The sequence below is a fragment of the Vanderwaltozyma polyspora genome, genomic scaffold (genome assembly GCF_000150035.1).
Source record: "Vanderwaltozyma polyspora DSM 70294 KpolScaffold2001 genomic scaffold, whole genome shotgun sequence".
Classification (NCBI taxonomy): Eukaryota; Fungi; Ascomycota; class Saccharomycetes; order Saccharomycetales; family Saccharomycetaceae; genus Vanderwaltozyma; species Vanderwaltozyma polyspora.
The window spans coordinates 1107-19410 of record NW_001834684.1 but is presented as its reverse complement, the minus strand read 5'-3'; the positions used below and the strand labels follow the sequence as shown (position 1 = coordinate 19410).

The following is an 18304-nucleotide window of genomic DNA, read 5'->3' as shown; positions in this document are numbered from 1 at the left end:
CATACATATAGAACAATATAATTACCAGGTTCAAATTCGAAATAAAACGAGATTGGTCACATTTTCCTATTAAAAGTATGTTGTTCTTTTAATTTTTCAAACCAGAGAATATAGTTGAGAGATGAAAGCGGAGTGTTGTAATGGGAATGGACAATCCCGTGGAAGAATCATCATATACCCTATTTCTGATTGTTGTATTAGTTATGCAAAAACTCTCTTCAACGAACTTAAATCAATAAAAAATAATACTTATATTAAAGTTCATTTATTTGTATTAACTGATGGTGTATTTTAGGATATACCTGGCCTGATTTCAAAAAAAAAATAAACCCATAAACTTCAATATTCATTAGTAATTTGGACGTTCTATTATATTGAAACATTAGTTAGTGAAGATTAATGTTACCCTCCCCACGGTCAGGTTCTGTTTTTGTGCTGGCATATCACTCAGTACTATAATAATTTTTTACCTACTTTCCAACTGGGGAAAGGGGAGAGGCCGCGGAAGACAGAAACTTCTGTTACGTTAACCTGCTTCTCCGCCAAGTTAAACTAGCGGTGTAGTATAATCAACTTTCGCTTTAAACACACACACACAAAAAGAAACGAAACTCTTTAGCTCTTTCTTTTTTCCAATGTCCAGTCAATTCGGTTCACCAAAAAAGAAACAAAACACCAATTGTTCTTTTTGACGTTCCTTCTCCGCCCTCACTCACCGTCAATGTCTCTGAGACCGAATCCGAATAAGAAAAAAAAAGAAAAGAAATCCTTTTCCACCAAACAGAAAAAGAAACGGCTAAGGCGGGATCAAATAGTAGATATTGGCATGTTCCTACACCAGTTTCTTAACCGAAAATGAAAACAAAACAAAAAACCAAATTCTATAAGGTCATTGGCATTACACAGAAATTACACGCTACAATAAAAACAAGGAATTGTTGTTGATTTGATACCTTATTTAGTCTCGCAAAATGCTATATGTACAGTACAGCCAACAACACGTTGAAGGGGGAACAGCCCAAACTAACAACTTCTTGTTTCGAAAGAGGTTAAGTTATGTTAAACTCTCTTGTCCCATGTTGCTTAGTAGTCATTAACGAATTAAATCAAACCACAATTCATACATAGCCTTGGAAAGATTATTTTGCTCACAGCATAAGTTAAGTTAATTATATGTGCAAGATGTAGTGTTGTAGTGGCTATGAACTATGTCATATCTTACTGCTATACATCATTTATCTCCCTCTCTCTCTGTTGATAATCCGAGAATATAATGAATTGAAATTAAATAAAACAAAACAGCAATAGCAATAGCAACAGAAGCAAACCTTCCTCTGCAATCACTGATTCATTGGTCTATTGCTTGATTGATTGATTGATGGATGCATCGATTGATTGATTTCGTAAGGCATTAAAAATCAATGAATGAACCCAAAAAAAATATCAATCCACAGAAAAACAACCGTATGCATATGTTGATAGAAACACCGTGTTTCACTCTTGATTTTGAGCTTAAAGAGACTGGTCGATTACTTGATGTATTCATCGTTTGGATGTTACTATGCTTAGTTGCACGGTATTGTTGATACAAGGATTGAATTGGTTCATTCTTAGATGGGTGGGATGGGTCTTGTAAAATAGCTAGGTTTTTGAAAGCTCGAAAATTTTTTTTTTCTTTTTTTTTTTTAATACATGCTTACTACCTCTATAGATAGCGATGGATATATAGGATAAATTTTATAATAATAGAATTAGTTAGCCCATACATATAGTATTTGAAATTGTTGTTCGTGGTATAGGAGAGGGAGTAGAATTCTTTTATTTGAAGGGCTATTCTGTTCTATTCTTATATATAACTCGATACTATATAAACAAATCAATTGTTGATAGTATAGATTTGGATTTGATTATCTTTTGTTCTCCATTTTAGACTAAAGGTATCGATTTGAATTTCTTGTCGTTCAATCATAAAAGTACTAAAAGACAGACATCTCAAGCATGGCCGAGGTTAAGACTATAGAGGGTGTTGAAGATAGTGCTAAACCGGCTCCACAGGAAAAGGAAACAAAATGTCCAGATGCAGGAACTCAACCAACTGCTTTCTTCAAAGAAAACATGTCTCCTACTAGATTCGCAATGAGAGAATGGCTAATGCCATATATAAATAACCAATCACAACAAATTGCAGACTGGCAGAAGAAGCATAGAACTCCAATAAGAGATATCTTCTTCAAATATACCTCCCTATGTGGTTCCCATACCTTTTATGTTATAGCTATACCACTTCCTGCTTGGTTTGGCGCGTACGATTTGTGTCGTGACATGGTTTATCTATTAGGTTATTCCATCTATGTATCTGGATTACTAAAAGATTATTGGTGTTTGCCAAGACCTGAATCCCCACCTGTAGAAAAGTTAACTTTAAGTGCATACACAACAAAAGAATACGGTGCCCCAAGTTCTCATACCGCCAATGCCACAGCAGTGAGTTTGCTATTTATTCAATTAATATGGCAATCAGAAATCTTATCGCTACAATCAAGAATTGTGTTCACAACTATAGTTATTCTATATTTCTTAACCTTAGTATTGGGAAGGATTTACTGTGGTATGCATGGTATATTAGATTTAAGCACAGGTGCGATGTGTGGTTTAGCAACATTTATTGCAAGATTGATCGTAAAACCTCTCCTAACAGAATATGCTGTTAAGCAATCTATATGGTATCCAGTTGCAAGTATTGGAATTCCACTATTTTTACTTTACACACACCCAATTCCGATCGATGAATGTCCATGTTTTGATGATACTGTCTCTTTCTTAGGCGTCGTATCAGGTATTGATATGAGTGATTGGATAATAAAACGATACGGTATGAAATGGATAGATGCTACTGGATCAAAAGAAAGCAACACCCCAATCGGTATATTAACAAAGTTGATAGTGGGTATTGCATGTGTATCTATCTGGTTATACGTCGTCAGTAAGCCTTCAATTAGATTATTTAATTCAACTGTTGCGAAATTTACAAAATCAAAGCCTACAGATTGTATAGGTGTCCTAGGTAAATATTTCAGATATGCAGTAGTTCCAATGACGGTTTGTCTAGTCTGTCCAATTTTATTTTCACAATTGATACCAATTTGTAACAGTCTAGTGTTATAAATTCATCAAGACTCATATTTTAAACAAAACATATTCTTCATTACATTATACTACAGAGACTAAATACAATGTGTATTATTTTTGGCATTAAATAGTAGTACATAGACATATAAAAACTGCATGCATCATTTAGAAATTTCCAGTGTATCATCTTCACATTAATTTTATCCTTGCCCATCTAATCTATAATTACTTGAAATTAAGATAATAATAACTATTCTACAAACAAAGAGGGCATTGTCTTTCAAAGAGATCACAATAGCATATTAAACTCCTACCATTAAAATTCGAAGCTCTTGAATGCCAACAAGATAAGGTGATTCATCTAAAAATAAAATATTACACCAGCAAGGAATCAAAATATCACACAAATGAAAGGAATAGATTATTCTTGTTATTGACCAATGTATAATTAAAACTCCATCATATATTCTCCTATAATCCCTTCCAAACTTGATTAATAATCTCTTGCTATCTTCACCTTTTTTTTCAACTCATCGATATTTTTTTTTTTTTTGAAGTAGTCACCTAAACGTAGGTGATGCATCTTGAAAAAGTTGCAGTATATCATGGATCAGATACGAAGAGATGATGGCGTTAAATTGTTGAGTATATTATAATTGTATCTTTATATATCAATATATGTTCTGAGCCTTTTAGTTTTGGTGTTATTTAGTATACATTTATATTGATTTGTTGCAACCAACGAATAACAATATTAAAAATAGGGTCCAACAAGCTTTATTTGCTCTGCAGCACAGCCGTTTAAGTAATATATTATAAAATTTAAGAATTGATTGAATAGTGATAGATGATAGAGTCCGAGAAGAACCAACATATTCCAATAGAGTATGAATCGATGCCTAATGAATCTCCATTGCATTATCAGATGGTTGCTGGTGCCTTTGCTGGTATTATGGAGCACTCTGTAATGTTCCCTGTCGACACGATAAAGACTAAGATCCAAGCTGCACCTAGCATGCAAATTGCAGTTGGAGGAACTGGGACTTCTACTGCTACTGCTATTCATTCAGCTAGGTATTCTTCTGCCACAGTTTTAGGTAGTTTATACAACGTTATTAAGTTAGAAGGGGCATCGTCGTTATGGAAAGGTATCCAACCAATTCTTTTAGGAGCAGGGCCTGCACATGCAGTCTATTTTGGTGCGTACGAATATTTGAAGACTGTTTTGATAGATGAGAATGACACTAGTAAGTATCATCCTCTTAAAGTTGCTTTAAGTGGGTTCGTTGCCACTGTAGCTTCTGATGCTGTGATGACTCCCATTGATACAATAAAACAAAGAATGCAATTGGAATCCGCATCAAAATTCTGGTACACTACTAAATCTATTAGTAAGAACGAAGGTTTGAAAGCTTTTTTCTATTCATATCCTACTACAGTCGCCATGGATGTTCCATTTTCTATATTGAATTTTGTAATATATGATTCATCTATGCAATTTTTCAATCCTTCACATATATATAACCCATATATCCACTGTGGTTGTGGTGCATTAAGTGGTGGGATTGCAGCAATTGTGACGACGCCATTAGATTGTATCAAGACCGTCTTGCAAGTTCGTGGTAGTAAAAAAATCTCAATGCAGGCATTCAAAGAAGCAGATTCATTCTCTAAAGCAGCAAAGGCTATCTACACCACATATGGTTGGACTGGATTCTTCAGAGGTTTAAGACCGAGGGTTGTTGCAAATGTGCCAGCGACAGCAATTTCCTGGAGTTCATATGAATTGGCAAAACATCTCTTACTGCCTCCTTCTTCAAGATTAAGCTAGATAAAATTTTGTACTTATATAATATACGTGGGTGTTAGTATTCTACTGTAATCATTTAGTAATTACATGAACCAAAACTTTAGAACGAGTAATTAGGTACCTTCAATTAGATTCCAATTATGTTTTTTAACGTTTATTTCTTTCAATCAAACTTTCATTTATTTAGATTCTTAGATACTAAACGTATTTTTTTTTATATCCTTATAAGAAAGTATTTAAATTCTAATATTCGGCATAATTTAAATGATACAATTAAAATTGATTGACTTACATTAAACAACAACTTCAATAACATTGAAATATGCCTTGTAGCAAAACTTTCTTTCGTCTATAGATTAATACTAACATCTATTACCTACATCACGTGACCTACTTTTCTTTCCTCTCCAGGTTTAATTTGGGTGTATCAATTTTACTTCTCTATCGCGCTTTGTTTAGTAACGATTAAGATTAAATAACATATCGACATCTTTAAATAGAGTATAAGGGAAGGCTAAGATAAGAAATATGATATTAGAAGCTTTAAGAAGTTGTTTTAAGTCAGGATAGGTTGGATTTATGGGGTTGTAAAGATCTGGTATCGAGTAGGGTTAATTTTGTTGCTGTTGCTGTAGTTTATTTTCCTGTGATTGCATTTCTTAATGTCCACAAAATCTTTTAAAGGTATAATTCTACCTGAACCTACTATTGAAGAAGGCAAAGTATCATCATCTTCCAGGAACAAGGCTAAGAGTAGTGACAACTTATTAAATAAGGTTGATGTAATTGATGAAAATAAGATAATTAACTCATTGGCTACCGATGTGGATCCGGAAGCAGAGATTAAAAATTTAACTTTCCAAGGGTTACCAAATTCAGTTAGGAGAGGTAGTTACTATAAGTCTTTTGTGAATTCCAATGATGAACTATCTAATGTTTCTGGTGGTGGTAGTATTTCCCAAGCTGTCAGTAATGATTCGAATAGATCCAGTTTGAGAAATCCGAGAAGAAGAAGTTCAAATTTCATCGAAAGTTTATTATTTGATCGTCAAGATTCCAATCAAAATAATATGGCTGCTTCGAGTAGTAATACAAGTGAAAGAAGAAAATCATTTAGAGCACATACCGATGAACAATTCAATGCTTGGAAGAAAGAATTTAATAGTGCATTTAAAAAAATATCTGTCTTGTCAAAATTGAAAAATATTAAACCAAATAACGGTATAATAAATAATAACAATACTAACAATAATAACCAACGACAGCTATATCAACAAATCGAGGAAGAAGAGGATTTGTATACTCAAAGGTTAGCATCTGATTTGATAAGCTCTCTTTTAGCAGGTTGTCCTGCGGCCTTATTTGCGAGTACACAATTTTTAAGAGATGAGCATGGTCATAAAAGGGCACCATTGCTACTGGCAATGCTAGGTGTTACGGTAGAACCTTTAGAAGGTAACAATTTTTCGGAAGTTTTCAGCTTATCAAATTATAGCTTCAGTAATCCAAATTTGGCAAGTAGCCCAATTAGACGCACGGCTAGTAATGCATCAACAACTACATCAACATCTTCAATATTTAGTGATTTTGAAGATAGGAGACATGGAAACATGTTATATAAATTGAACCTGGAGTATGGTGTAGGAGAAAATAGAATGAAATGGTCAATTGTAAAATCATACAAAGAATTGGCCACAATGCATAAAAAACTTAAAATTGTTATGTTCCACCAAAATACAGTTAACAAATTATACATAGATAATAACAGATACCATCCATTGCATTTACCAAAATTTCCAAGAGTTAATGACTTTAGGAAATCATTTAGTAGCGAAAAACCTAGGGCATTTTCTCCTGCCCCATATCAACATACACAGGATGCTGATAATATATCTCTTTTGTCTTCAAGACTTTCATTAAACTTTCATATTGCCGATACCGTAAAATTAAAGCATCTACAAGATTTGATAGACGAAAAGGATGACTACTCATTACCAATGCATATACGGCTACAAAGATATCTGAGATTGTTAAATGTAGCATTATGTCTAAGACCTCAAGCTAACAGATTATTCCAGTTTTATGAATTTTCACCAATTAGTAATTTTTTGAGTTATGACGATGGTTATTTAGGCAAAGAAGGTTATTTGGTAATTAGATCCAGTGCAAAAACACAAGGTTGGAGAGTTTCTCATTTTAAGGTGAATGGCTTAAGGGAAATGATAGCTCGTCACACAAATAAGTGGTTCCTTATTAGAAACTCCTACATAATGTATGTGTCAGATCTTTATTCTACTACACCTTTGGATATTTTTTTAGTAGACTCAGAGTTTAAAGTCAGATTCTCTGGGAGTGGTGAGGATTTGTATGCACGAGACATGGATTTAACACAGGAACACATCAGAAAATTACCAACAAATTTGATAATTACATTAGAAAACAGCGAAAGAAAATTACAGGTAATTACTTCATCAGATTACATGCTAAGACAATGGGTCTCATCTATTCTTCAAATGGCAAAATCAACAATATGGTCTCAAAAACATAGATTTAACAGTTACGCACCAGTTAGACAAAATGCGTATTGTAAGTTTTTAGTCGATGGTAGAGATTATTTTTGGGCTTTGAGCGATGCATTAATGATGGCAGAAGATGTTATATATATCCATGATTGGTGGTTGTCTCCAGAGTTGTATTTGCGTCGTCCTGTTAACGGAAACCAAGAGTATAGAGTAGACAGAATTTTGAAGGAGAGGGCAGAAAAAGGTGTCAAGATATTCATAGTTGTATACAGAAATGTTGGAAGTACTGTTGGTACAGATAGTCTGTGGACTAAACATTCAATGCTGAGTTTACATCCAAATATTCATTTAATTCGTTCCCCCAACCAATGGCTTCAAAATACGTATTTTTGGGCCCATCACGAAAAACTAGTAGTTATTGATAATTCTATTGCATTTATGGGAGGTATTGACCTTTGTTATGGTCGTTATGATACTCCTGAACATGTTTTAAGGGATGACTTCTCTGATCTAAAAGATCAAACTTTTCCAGGTAAAGATTATTCAAATGCTCGTATATGTGATTTCTATGAGCTTGACAAACCTTTTGAATCCATGTACGATAGAAATGAGCTACCTCGTATGCCATGGCATGATGTACATATGATGACAGTAGGGGAACCAGCCCGTGATATAGCAAGACATTTTGTCCAAAGATGGAATTATTTATTAAGACAAAAACGTCCAAGTAGGCCTACACCATTGTTAACACCTCCTAGCGATTTTACAATATTTGAATTAAACAATTCACCTTTCTTCCAATTATTAAAAGCACAATCAACTTGCGAAGCTCAAATCCTCAGAAGTACTGGATATTGGTCAATGGGATTAAAAGAGACTGAAAAATCTATCCAAAATGCCTATTTGAAGTTAATTGAAACAAGTGAACATTACATGTACATTGAAAATCAATTTTTTATTACCACATCCAAATGGGATGGTGTTGTCATTGAAAATAAAATTGGAGATGCTATTATTGATAGAATTATTAGAGCAAATAGTGAAGGAAAAGTATGGAAGGCATTTATTATTATTCCATTGATGCCTGGTTTTGATTCCCCTATAGATCAACCGGAAGCATCAAGTTTACGTATTATCATGCAATGTCAATACCAGTCCATATCAAGAGGTGAGACATCAATATTTGCGAGATTGAGAAAATTGAATATAGATCCTACTCAATACATACAGTTTTATTCATTAAGAAAGTGGTCAACTATTGGGCCAAAGGATAAAATTGTTACTGAACAATTATACGTTCATGCAAAATTATTAATAACAGATGATAGAAATTGCATTATTGGTAGTGCAAATATTAATGAAAGATCTCAGGCAGGAAATAGAGATAGTGAAGTTGCAATAGTTATACGTGATACTGATTTTGTAAAAACCAAAATGAATGGTAAAGAATACTATGCCGGAAGGTTTGCTTGGGAACTTCGTCAACGATTAATGAGAGAGCATCTTGGATGCGACCGTTGAACTTAGTTGAGATTGTGGAGAGAAAGTTTGGCAGGTTAGAAAAGTTTGCAAGAAAAAACTACAGGACTTTACATACATGCGACAATAGATCAAAAAAAGAAGGAAAGATTACATCTTCAATGATCGAACTTGGTTACCGTGAGATTTTTGATTGTGATTTTAGTGAGTTATGGATATCCAAATACGATGCTAATGAAATAGATAATTTTGGCATTGTTAAGGGGATTAACTCAGATTTAAAGGAGAACTTTAACTTTAGAGGTAATACAAGTCTGTATGGGGATCAAGTGTCAGATGATAATGCAAGTAGAATATCGAAGTTGCCATCTAGAAAAATTAAAGAAAACCAACACAATCATGACAATAATGCGTGCTTCAATAAATATCACACCTTCAACTATAGAGCTGGTGAAGAAAATATAGGTATCTATGAGAAGAAAACTATTAGTACAGATCCAAGATTAACAAATAATATTAAACATCAAAAGGAAGTAGAAGGATTAGGTCCAGATGGCTGGAAAACGTTACCCCCTAAATTTAAAGAGTCTGTAACAACACAATTAAGAGATTGGGCCTTAGAAGCCTTATCAACAAGGACATTAGACAAAGTTAGAGACCCAACGTCGGACTTTTTACCAGATCGTAATGACGTCGAAGTATACTTATCATCAGAAGCAGTTTCCGATAACTGTAAGTGGGACATGTTAAAAAGAATTTCGTATTTACAACATCTTTCTTTTAAAACTACCAAAACCAAGGAAGGTGAAAACTTCATCGGTCCAGGGATCACTACAAAACGAACTAGAACGTCCTCCTTAGATGATTCAAATATGCATGAGGGCCATGAACATATCCTTCAAGAACAGGAGCTAGATGACGAATCTATCGATAATTTGTTAACGCAAATGACACCAACATTTAAGAATAATAGTTTTGTAAAAAACAAAGTATTATCCTTGAAGTTTATAGATCCATATTCTTTCGAAGACCCATTAGCCGATTCGTTTTACGAAGATTTATGGTTTTCTGTTGCACTAAGAAACACATTATTGTTTAGGTTAGTATTCCACTCTCAACCAGATAATGCTGTTCAAACTTGGAGAGATTACAAAGATTACCAAAGAATGTCAGATGAGTTTATGAAAAATCAGGAGCTATTAATTGATCTGGAGTTTGAGGAATCGGCTAAAAAGGAAAAAAGTGGGGGAGAGATTATTGCCAAGGAGGTTAAGAATACAAGTGTAACAGATGAAGATAACGACAATGGTGTGACTGAAAATGGTAATAACAATGGCCCTGAGATTTCTACCGAAGAAAAGAAAGGTTCTAAGGAGAAGAGAGCAAAAGCAGCAGCATTAAAAATGAATTTATCTGGAAGTTTATTGTATGGATTTAATAGTAGAATTTTTGATAAGTACACAGCGAAGAGAATCTTAGAAAGAGTTCACGGCCATTTAGTAATGTTTCCAACAGAATGGTTAGCCAAAGAGGTCGAATCCAAAAATTGGTTTTATAATTCTGATAGGTTACCACCAATCGAAATTTTCAATTGAGTCCTATAGGCATATGTTAAAAGTTATTCTAAAAGCTATATACAGGTTAATATTATTTTTAGGTTCATTTTTCTATATGATATTTAATACATAGATAATCAACAGTCTTCAACTACTGATTAATTCATTTTATTTTTCTATCTCTATTTAAATTGTTACAATTGTCAATCTTCTGATTTTTTCAGACATCTTACTTATTGAAAAGACCGTATATTTATTTATATAAGATTAATTATACATTACAATAATATAAACTCTGTTTATAAATTTTCCTGAAATAAAGTTTTAAATTTACCATTTAAAAAGTTTTTTTTTTGATTCCTTCTTTCATATTATTTAAATTTATTTATAGAAGCTGAAAGTTTTGGATAAGTCAATACCGATCAAACTGATTAGATATATTACAGCAAATGCCAATGAGGGGAATAAGATGAAGTTAATATTTTTCAAAAAGGCCAATTGACTATAGCCGTAGAAAGTTAAAATGAAATAATGTGCGAATGCAAAACAGTATAAAGTATTACCGACAAATAAACCAATCCATTTATGTAAATTAATGATTGGCAACAAAATGAATTGTAAAAAGTATAAGGAAACCCATATAATCAAAAATGCATTACAATGTACATCAAAACAGTAGGCCCATTCAACTTGTGACTCCATAGCAGATCTAAATTTAAACATTGGTCTATTTAAAATAATCCAAAATAAGGAAGCTACAATAAATCCAAATAAAAAAAAATCCACAAACACCATATTAATCATCATCTTTAAAAAACCTCCAAAACTATGTCCATATACAATTGACCATACTACTGAACTTATTGTAAGTAAACCTATTTGTAGAATAAAAAAGGAAGGGTCATCTCTTGCCCATTGATGTTTGGTTTGACGTTGATAATAAAAAGATCTGAATGCTTTCCTTGGCTTAAAAATCAAATTGAACATTTCCCAAATGGCAGTTTCAAAATCTAAATTTCTTGGTGTCTTAAATAACTTCCTGAACATAATTGGAATGTTTGCACGACTCGTTGGCCCAGATTTGAGATCTTGTGTGGTTGTAGGTAAACTCGACATTGTGAAACTAAAGTATATTTTATTATACAAATTTGGGAAAAACCTCACAGAACAACCTCAAAGTCAATCAATCAACCAAAACCACCCCCACAATACTTTCGAGTTCCTGAACTCTTGCTAATTTACAAATCAATTAACAAATCTTGATAACTGTAGCTTTTATTCATTATACTTTAAATAAATTTCAATATTATTTTCGAAATCGGTTGAATTGTTTCTCTTATTTTAAATTCTCGATACTGATTACTGTAAGGAAAAAACACACAAGGTGACACGTGACAACAACAACAAATATCATTAAAATATTAATCCAACAATATACAATACAATACAATACAATACAACATAATACAACATAATACAACATAATATAATATAATACAATACAGAGGTTAATTATAATATTAAAGTTTTTACGATTGATATTAAATCAGCTTAAATATCTATCAAATGGTTCTCCCAGAACATTCTCGACGACCTTGACTAGACCAGTTCTTACTTCGTATTCGACTTCTTCATCTTCATCTTCCAATAATTCAGCGATTGTTGGAACAAGTTGAGGCAATAGTACTAGCCAGTTTTCACCTACCTTAGAATATATCAATTTCAAAGATCTAATTGCCCACAACTTTTCATTTGAGTCACAAGTGGATTTCATATGGTTAACCAATAATTTCAACATAATCTTATTGTGTTCCTCAACTTTACTGTTCTTAGCTGTAAGCGAACTGATGGCCTTGGACAAGTATTTACCGATGACATTTTCAATAACTGTCAATTGATCAACTAAAGATTCACTAATTAATTCAAATCTTGAAGTAGAGTTCCAATATTCATCTTTATCATATCTAAATGAGGAAGTTAAAGATATTAAAACCAAACGTTGCAAGTTCACATCGGCGATGTCCTTGGAAATGAATCTTTTCAAAAGTGTATTGGTTGGTTCAAGAAGATAGGTGAAGTAAGAGGTAATGATACCTTTCAAATTTTCTTGTAATTTACCAAAAAATTTAAAGAATGCTGTCAATCTTTCAACTTCAGTAATATTTTTATTGACAACACCTTCAGCTTCAAATGCCCAGTTAATAACAATGACAAACAATGGTCTAAATACTTTGTCATTCAATTTCAAAACATAGGTGTTAACAATCTTGTGCACAGTTGCTTCAATTTTGCTGATTGTGTTGTTATCAAAACTAGAAATAGATCTGTATTCAAATAATGATAACAATAATTTGAAGAAAACCGGAGATTGTGTAGATGCGACTTTCTTCTCAATTACATCAGTAGTAGATTCTAAACAACTTAAGAACAATGAAATCGCAATTGAATCTTCACTTTTACAGACACTATTGTTCCATATCTTATTCAACGTTCTCAAGATTTCTTTCTTATCCATGTTTTCCACAACTAAGGAAATTACTGACAATCTAGTAGTTACCTCTACTTCATCAGAATAAAAGATGACTTCGAATAGTTCGTACAAATTAGAATTCAAAAAGCTTGGTAAACGTTTAATCAAGGCGGCAAACAACAACAATATTGATAATTGCAATTGATGTCTCAAGAATAATGTCTTATCCTCTCTAATTTCTTTAAATATTTTTAGAATTGGTCGAACAATCTTTGGATAGAATGAAATGGCTTTGATACCTAATACTTGAACACTATTTGTAATCAATGTTATGGAAGAAACCAAATTGGCTTTTTCATCAGAAGATAAATAGGATGTACCTATAGCTAGAATACGGTTTATCAATGAATTATCAAGCTTGTCACCAAATTTCGCAACCAATGTTGAAACTGAATTCAATGTAACTTGAAGGATGTTTACAGAGTTTTCCTCGACTTTAACCCTATCTAACAATACATTAATTGTCTTAGTAGCTGCATCAACTGCGTCGAGAGGTTCTGATTCGAACTTCTTGGAAATAGATAGTGTCACATGATATCTAACATCTTCATTAGTTGTTGATTCTAACAATGGAAGAACAGAATCAATGAAGTCATCTATTGGTAGAATGGTCATGAAATTACCCAAAACTTCCAATAAAACAGACTTAGTATCCACTTTATAATCCGTCGTTTCAACTTCAGATGAAGATTCATTAGCTTCAACTGATGTATGCCCAATTGATAGGTTAACTTCCTTGACCAATATTATAATAGAAGAAATCACAGATGCAAAGTTTGATTTGACAGATTTAATGATATCTCCATCTGTTCTAACATCTAACAGCATAGAATAAATTCTAACCTTCAAACTTGCATTAATATCATAGTAATCCATATAATTTTCTTTGATTACATTATTGACAAAGTTAATAGCATTCTTGAAGAACAAAAGCATTTCTGAATCAGTGAAATTTAAAATACCATTGGTAAACAATGCTCTTGACTCAAATTTAGCATTTCTTTCAGTTACATTAGATTCAACCATCAATGAGTGGATTAATTTGAAGAATTCATTTATACCATTTAGTTGATCAATTGCATCAAAGTTAGCCATGAATGATTTAGTAAACTCAACAAAAGCCTTAGCTTCACCCAGTTTAAAGGTAGCAACATTATTAGAGTACTGTTGAGAAACTAAAAACAAAAATGGTGCAATGGCAATATTTGGTCCAAGTGCTTGAACCAATGTCGAATACAGCTTGACTCTTCTATGTTTTGGTACGTGTTGCAATGCTGTTGTGAAAGTAATTAACAAGAATTCAATCTCATCCCTCAAATTAGCAGGGTTAGACTCCAACAAGGCTGGAACTATAGTTAAAATGGTTTTTTCAACGACACTTGCAGTAAATTCATTATCTTGACGAATGATATGTGCCCCCATAAATGTGAAAATCGGCATAACAGAATGCAAAGTAGTTTCTGGTGATAATGTAGCCAAAGATCCAACCACTAATAATAGCTTATTTTGAACTTGAGGTGATTGGGAACTTCTAATAACTGAAATCAACACATCAGCTCTTACGTTGGACAATTTAGAAATACCATTGTCCTTTAAGGATTGGATAGTGTTCAACATACAAGATGCTAATGTCTCCTCAGCATACAAAACTGGTAAACCACCATCTTCACCTAATGTTTCTAAATCTGATAGAATAGAAAATAAATGTGAAAGCAAAACATCAGAACCAGTAACCTTAGCCTTATCTAGAGTCTCCAAAATCGAAGTAATCTTTCTTAAATGAAGTTCTGCAAGTAAGGAAACTTCTTCCTTTTGTAGCGCATTCTTATTAGTTGAAGAACGTCTTCTTCTTCTTTTAGTGAAGTCTGCGATTTCACTATCTGAGTTAATTTTATTTTCCTTTAAAATAGAAATGAATATTTCAGTTGATAATGGAAGTGATTGTAAAATTGCAACAGCATCGTAGTTTGCTTCTGGAGAAATAGTAGCTTCAACAATAGTTTCCACAATTTTTAGCTGATGATTAAATTTTAAAGAAGTAAAGACTTTGATTAATCTTGCTATAATGATATTGGCTAGGGATTCATGTTCTGAATTCAATACATTTATGATAAAATCAATCATAAACTGGTGTTTTTCTTTTGAACTAATGACATCTGCAATTGATGATTCGAATTGATCAATATCTGTTTTATTGGCAATACATCTCTCAACCCAAGTCTTTCTATTTTCCAAATATGTTTTCATAAATGGTTCAAAAATATTTGAAAATGCTGAAGCTTTACCTTGTTTATTTAAATAGTTCAATAAAACCATTTTTGGATAAGGTAATGGCATAAATAAAGCTTGGTTTGCCCAAAATACTAAGTACATTGTATCATTTTTCTTTGGAATAATTAAATGAGAAATATCATAATTATCATCGACATAATCAGATAGAAATTTGTTTAGCCAAGCTTCACCATCCTTTGGAGATAACATTGGTATCTCATTATTTTCTCCATAAATTTCGTTTTGTAGGAAATAATGTTTTGTAAAAGGTCTCTTAGAGATTTGTGATAGAATCTTCTTTACATTACTTCTAACATTTTTAGATACATCGTTTAAGGCACACAACAAACATGGTACAAATGTGAAGACATTTGAATCTTTATCAATGTTGCTCATGTACTTTGAAATATTTGTTAATGCGATCAAACGTAAAGTAGTTGGCGCAGCTGGTGAAACAATGATTCTTAATAAGAATGTCATTCTTGCTTCAACAGTAGTGATGAAAGAAGTCAAAAATTGACCTGATGGATAGCCTTTACCAACGGATTCTACAAATAAAGAAAGTAACTTGCAGTATTTTTCATCTGATTCAACCAACATAGATTTTGCACTAGTGTTTATAAATTGGGAATTCTTAGCTAAGAAAGCTTTAAATGTTACAGATTTATTATTCTTACCCATGATTTTTTCTGATTCAAGTTGAGTAGCATCTGTATTTTCATTCAATATATTTGATTTGAATAAAGAGGTAGTCAATCTAATTTCGAACAAATCTGGTGTTAGATTCAAAGATTTCAAACAGCTTATGACCAAATCTTCATTAATTGAGATGAAGTAAGTGAACACATCTATCAAATTAGATTTGTCTTCCATAATTTCAGATAAATGAATTAGATCAGTGATAATCAATCTAACTTCAAACTTTTCTAAAGTGACAGCTTTTAACAATTTCACAACAGATGTCAATTTTGGATGGTCGAATCTTGTAATAGCCCTTAGATAACAAGTGATAAATTTATCAGCTTTTGGAGAATCTGAAGTTGACAATAATTCGATCAAATTATCCAAGGAATATTTGTTGTTAAATAGCTTGTATAATTTCATTGGTAAATGATCGACGTTGCCAGTACCCTTCATAGTTTGGAATAATTTACAAATTGCAACTAAGGCAGACTTTGTAGCGTCAGCATTTTCCAAACCTGATAAAATAGTTTCAACGGCAGCTAAAATAATATTTTTATTCAATTGGATAGAAGTAGCCAACACGACTAATGTGGTATGTGCCGCAATTTGACAATCGGTTGAGTTTGAAGCCAATAATTTTGCGGATACTTCTAATAAGATAGGAATCAATTGGTTTAACTTTTCTTCATTGTTTGAATTGAATGCAATCAAGTTGATGAAACAACAAGTAGTAAACAATAATTGATTTGTGTAAGTCATATGATGTTTAATACATTTACTTAAATAATTTGTGTATAACTTGATGAAATCATTGTCGTTGAACAATTTGACAATTGTCATGTTAGAAGGGTTTTTATCTGATCTTACAAAAGTCGACAAAGGGTTGAAAAGAGGAGGCAACTTGACGATATCTAGAATTCTTTTGAATATTGGTGATTGGTAAAAATTTAAAGTTGATAATAACAAAATTTCTGAATTCAAGATGTGAATTTGGAAACGACGAACCAACCATTCTGTAGCGTACAAAGTTGGGGTCAACTGCCATTTTGAAGAGGCTAACATCAAGAAACCAAAGATGGCGTTATCTAAATCTTTAATTTCATCTTTTGTTTGAACATTTCTATCAATTGCCATTGAAGTTTCAGAAAACAGAGTTTTTTGAAATACTTTAAATTTTGGTTCTATTTCTATCAATTCATCGAGGGCCTTTAGAGCAGATTCATAAATGAAATCGTAGTCTTGAGTGGCAGCAGTTTTTGTATTATAGATCAGAGAAGCCGAATGTAACTTTTGTCTTCTTTTTCTATCCAAAGCTACAGTAGAGTTTGACTGGGCCACTTGAGCCAATTGATCTTTCAACGATGACATGGTTGTTGTAGCTTTGCACTCCTTTGCTGGGCTGAAACTGGGTATATAATTTATAGAGTGTGTAATAAATATGAATATGAATATGAATATGAATATGAATATATATATATATATAAAGAATAGATGAGTGGTCAAAAGCAGTAGAGTAGTTAAATTGATATATCTATCAGATAATAGTATATATGAAGCTCATCTCATCGCATAAATAAATTTTCAGATTAAAAAAAAACATAATAAATTTTTCATTTTTGAGAACCCAAAACCTAGTTGATACGAAAGCTGCCAGGATTCTGTTTGACGACAGGTGACGGAGAGAAGCGGATGCACAGACCCAGTTGATCGAACCAAAAAGGAAAAAAAGAAAAAAAAAGAAAAAAAGAAATGAAAAGAGGAAAAGAGTACAGATTGGGATAATATTAGTCCGTATATAACGACACACACGTGACACTGCGACAAATGAACCGCAAAACTTGGCTGTACGTCATCGTCAGAAAAAAAAATACATAACTGTATGTGGAGGAATAGGCACAAGTACTGGTAGAAAAATAGATAGATCTATTTGGAATCATGTCGTTTCGTTCATTTTTGTTCCTTTCCCCTGCTCCCCTTTTTTTGTTTTGCTTTGCTTATTGATTTACTGGAAACGGATCAGGAATATCGGTGACGATGTACCAACGAAGAGCAGCAAAGGAGAAGAGAAGAGAAGAGAAAGAAGAATACAAGATGGAAGAGTATGTGCAGTTTCCCGTTTAAATATGTATCAAAACAGAGTGGACGAGAATATGAGTTCAAGACAATGGGGATATATTATAAAAATAGGGGAGGGGGAGGGGGAGGGAGGACGAGGAGTAGTGAATAGAATAGATGACCAGCGAATGTATTTCAAGCGGTTGAGATGGTTGGTATTGTGTCAATTTCTAAACAGCCACAAAAAGAAGCAACACACTAAGGCAGA

General features: G+C 32.7%; 4 protein-coding genes and 1 further gene across 4 annotated transcripts, besides 2 other annotated features; 3 read left to right on the top strand and 2 right to left on the bottom strand.

Annotated features, from left to right (window-relative positions):
- Positions 1-1998: 1998 nt before the first annotated feature.
- Kpol_2001p5 (phosphatase PAP2 family protein) lies at positions 1999-3165 on the top strand (the record flags this gene model as incomplete). Its single annotated transcript, XM_001646312.1, has 1 exon — positions 1999-3165. The coding sequence occupies one exon, from the start codon at positions 1999-2001 to the stop codon at positions 3163-3165; it is 1167 nt and encodes a 388-aa protein (XP_001646362.1).
- An 811-nt stretch (positions 3166-3976) lies between these two features.
- Kpol_2001p4 (uncharacterized protein) lies at positions 3977-4960 on the top strand (the record flags this gene model as incomplete). Its single annotated transcript, XM_001646311.1, has 1 exon — positions 3977-4960. The coding sequence occupies one exon, from the start codon at positions 3977-3979 to the stop codon at positions 4958-4960; it is 984 nt and encodes a 327-aa protein (XP_001646361.1).
- A 641-nt stretch (positions 4961-5601) lies between these two features.
- Positions 5602-8979: a sequence feature (similar to hypothetical protein; correction of possible frameshift sequencing error~similar to Saccharomyces cerevisiae SPO14 (YKR031C)).
- Kpol_2001p3 lies at positions 5602-10535 on the top strand (the record flags this gene model as incomplete).
- Positions 8982-10535: a sequence feature (similar to hypothetical protein; correction of possible frameshift sequencing error~similar to Saccharomyces cerevisiae SPO14 (YKR031C)).
- A 342-nt stretch (positions 10536-10877) lies between these two features.
- Positions 10878-11612, bottom strand: GMH1 (Gmh1p; the record flags this gene model as incomplete). Its single annotated transcript, XM_001646310.1, has 1 exon — positions 10878-11612. The coding sequence occupies one exon, from the start codon at positions 11610-11612 to the stop codon at positions 10878-10880; it is 735 nt and encodes a 244-aa protein (XP_001646360.1).
- A 430-nt stretch (positions 11613-12042) lies between these two features.
- UTP10 (snoRNA-binding rRNA-processing protein UTP10) lies at positions 12043-17349 on the bottom strand (the record flags this gene model as incomplete). Its single annotated transcript, XM_001646309.1, has 1 exon — positions 12043-17349. One exon carries the CDS (start codon positions 17347-17349, stop codon positions 12043-12045), a length of 5307 nt encoding a protein of 1768 aa, XP_001646359.1.
- Positions 17350-18304: the final 955 nt, after the last annotated feature.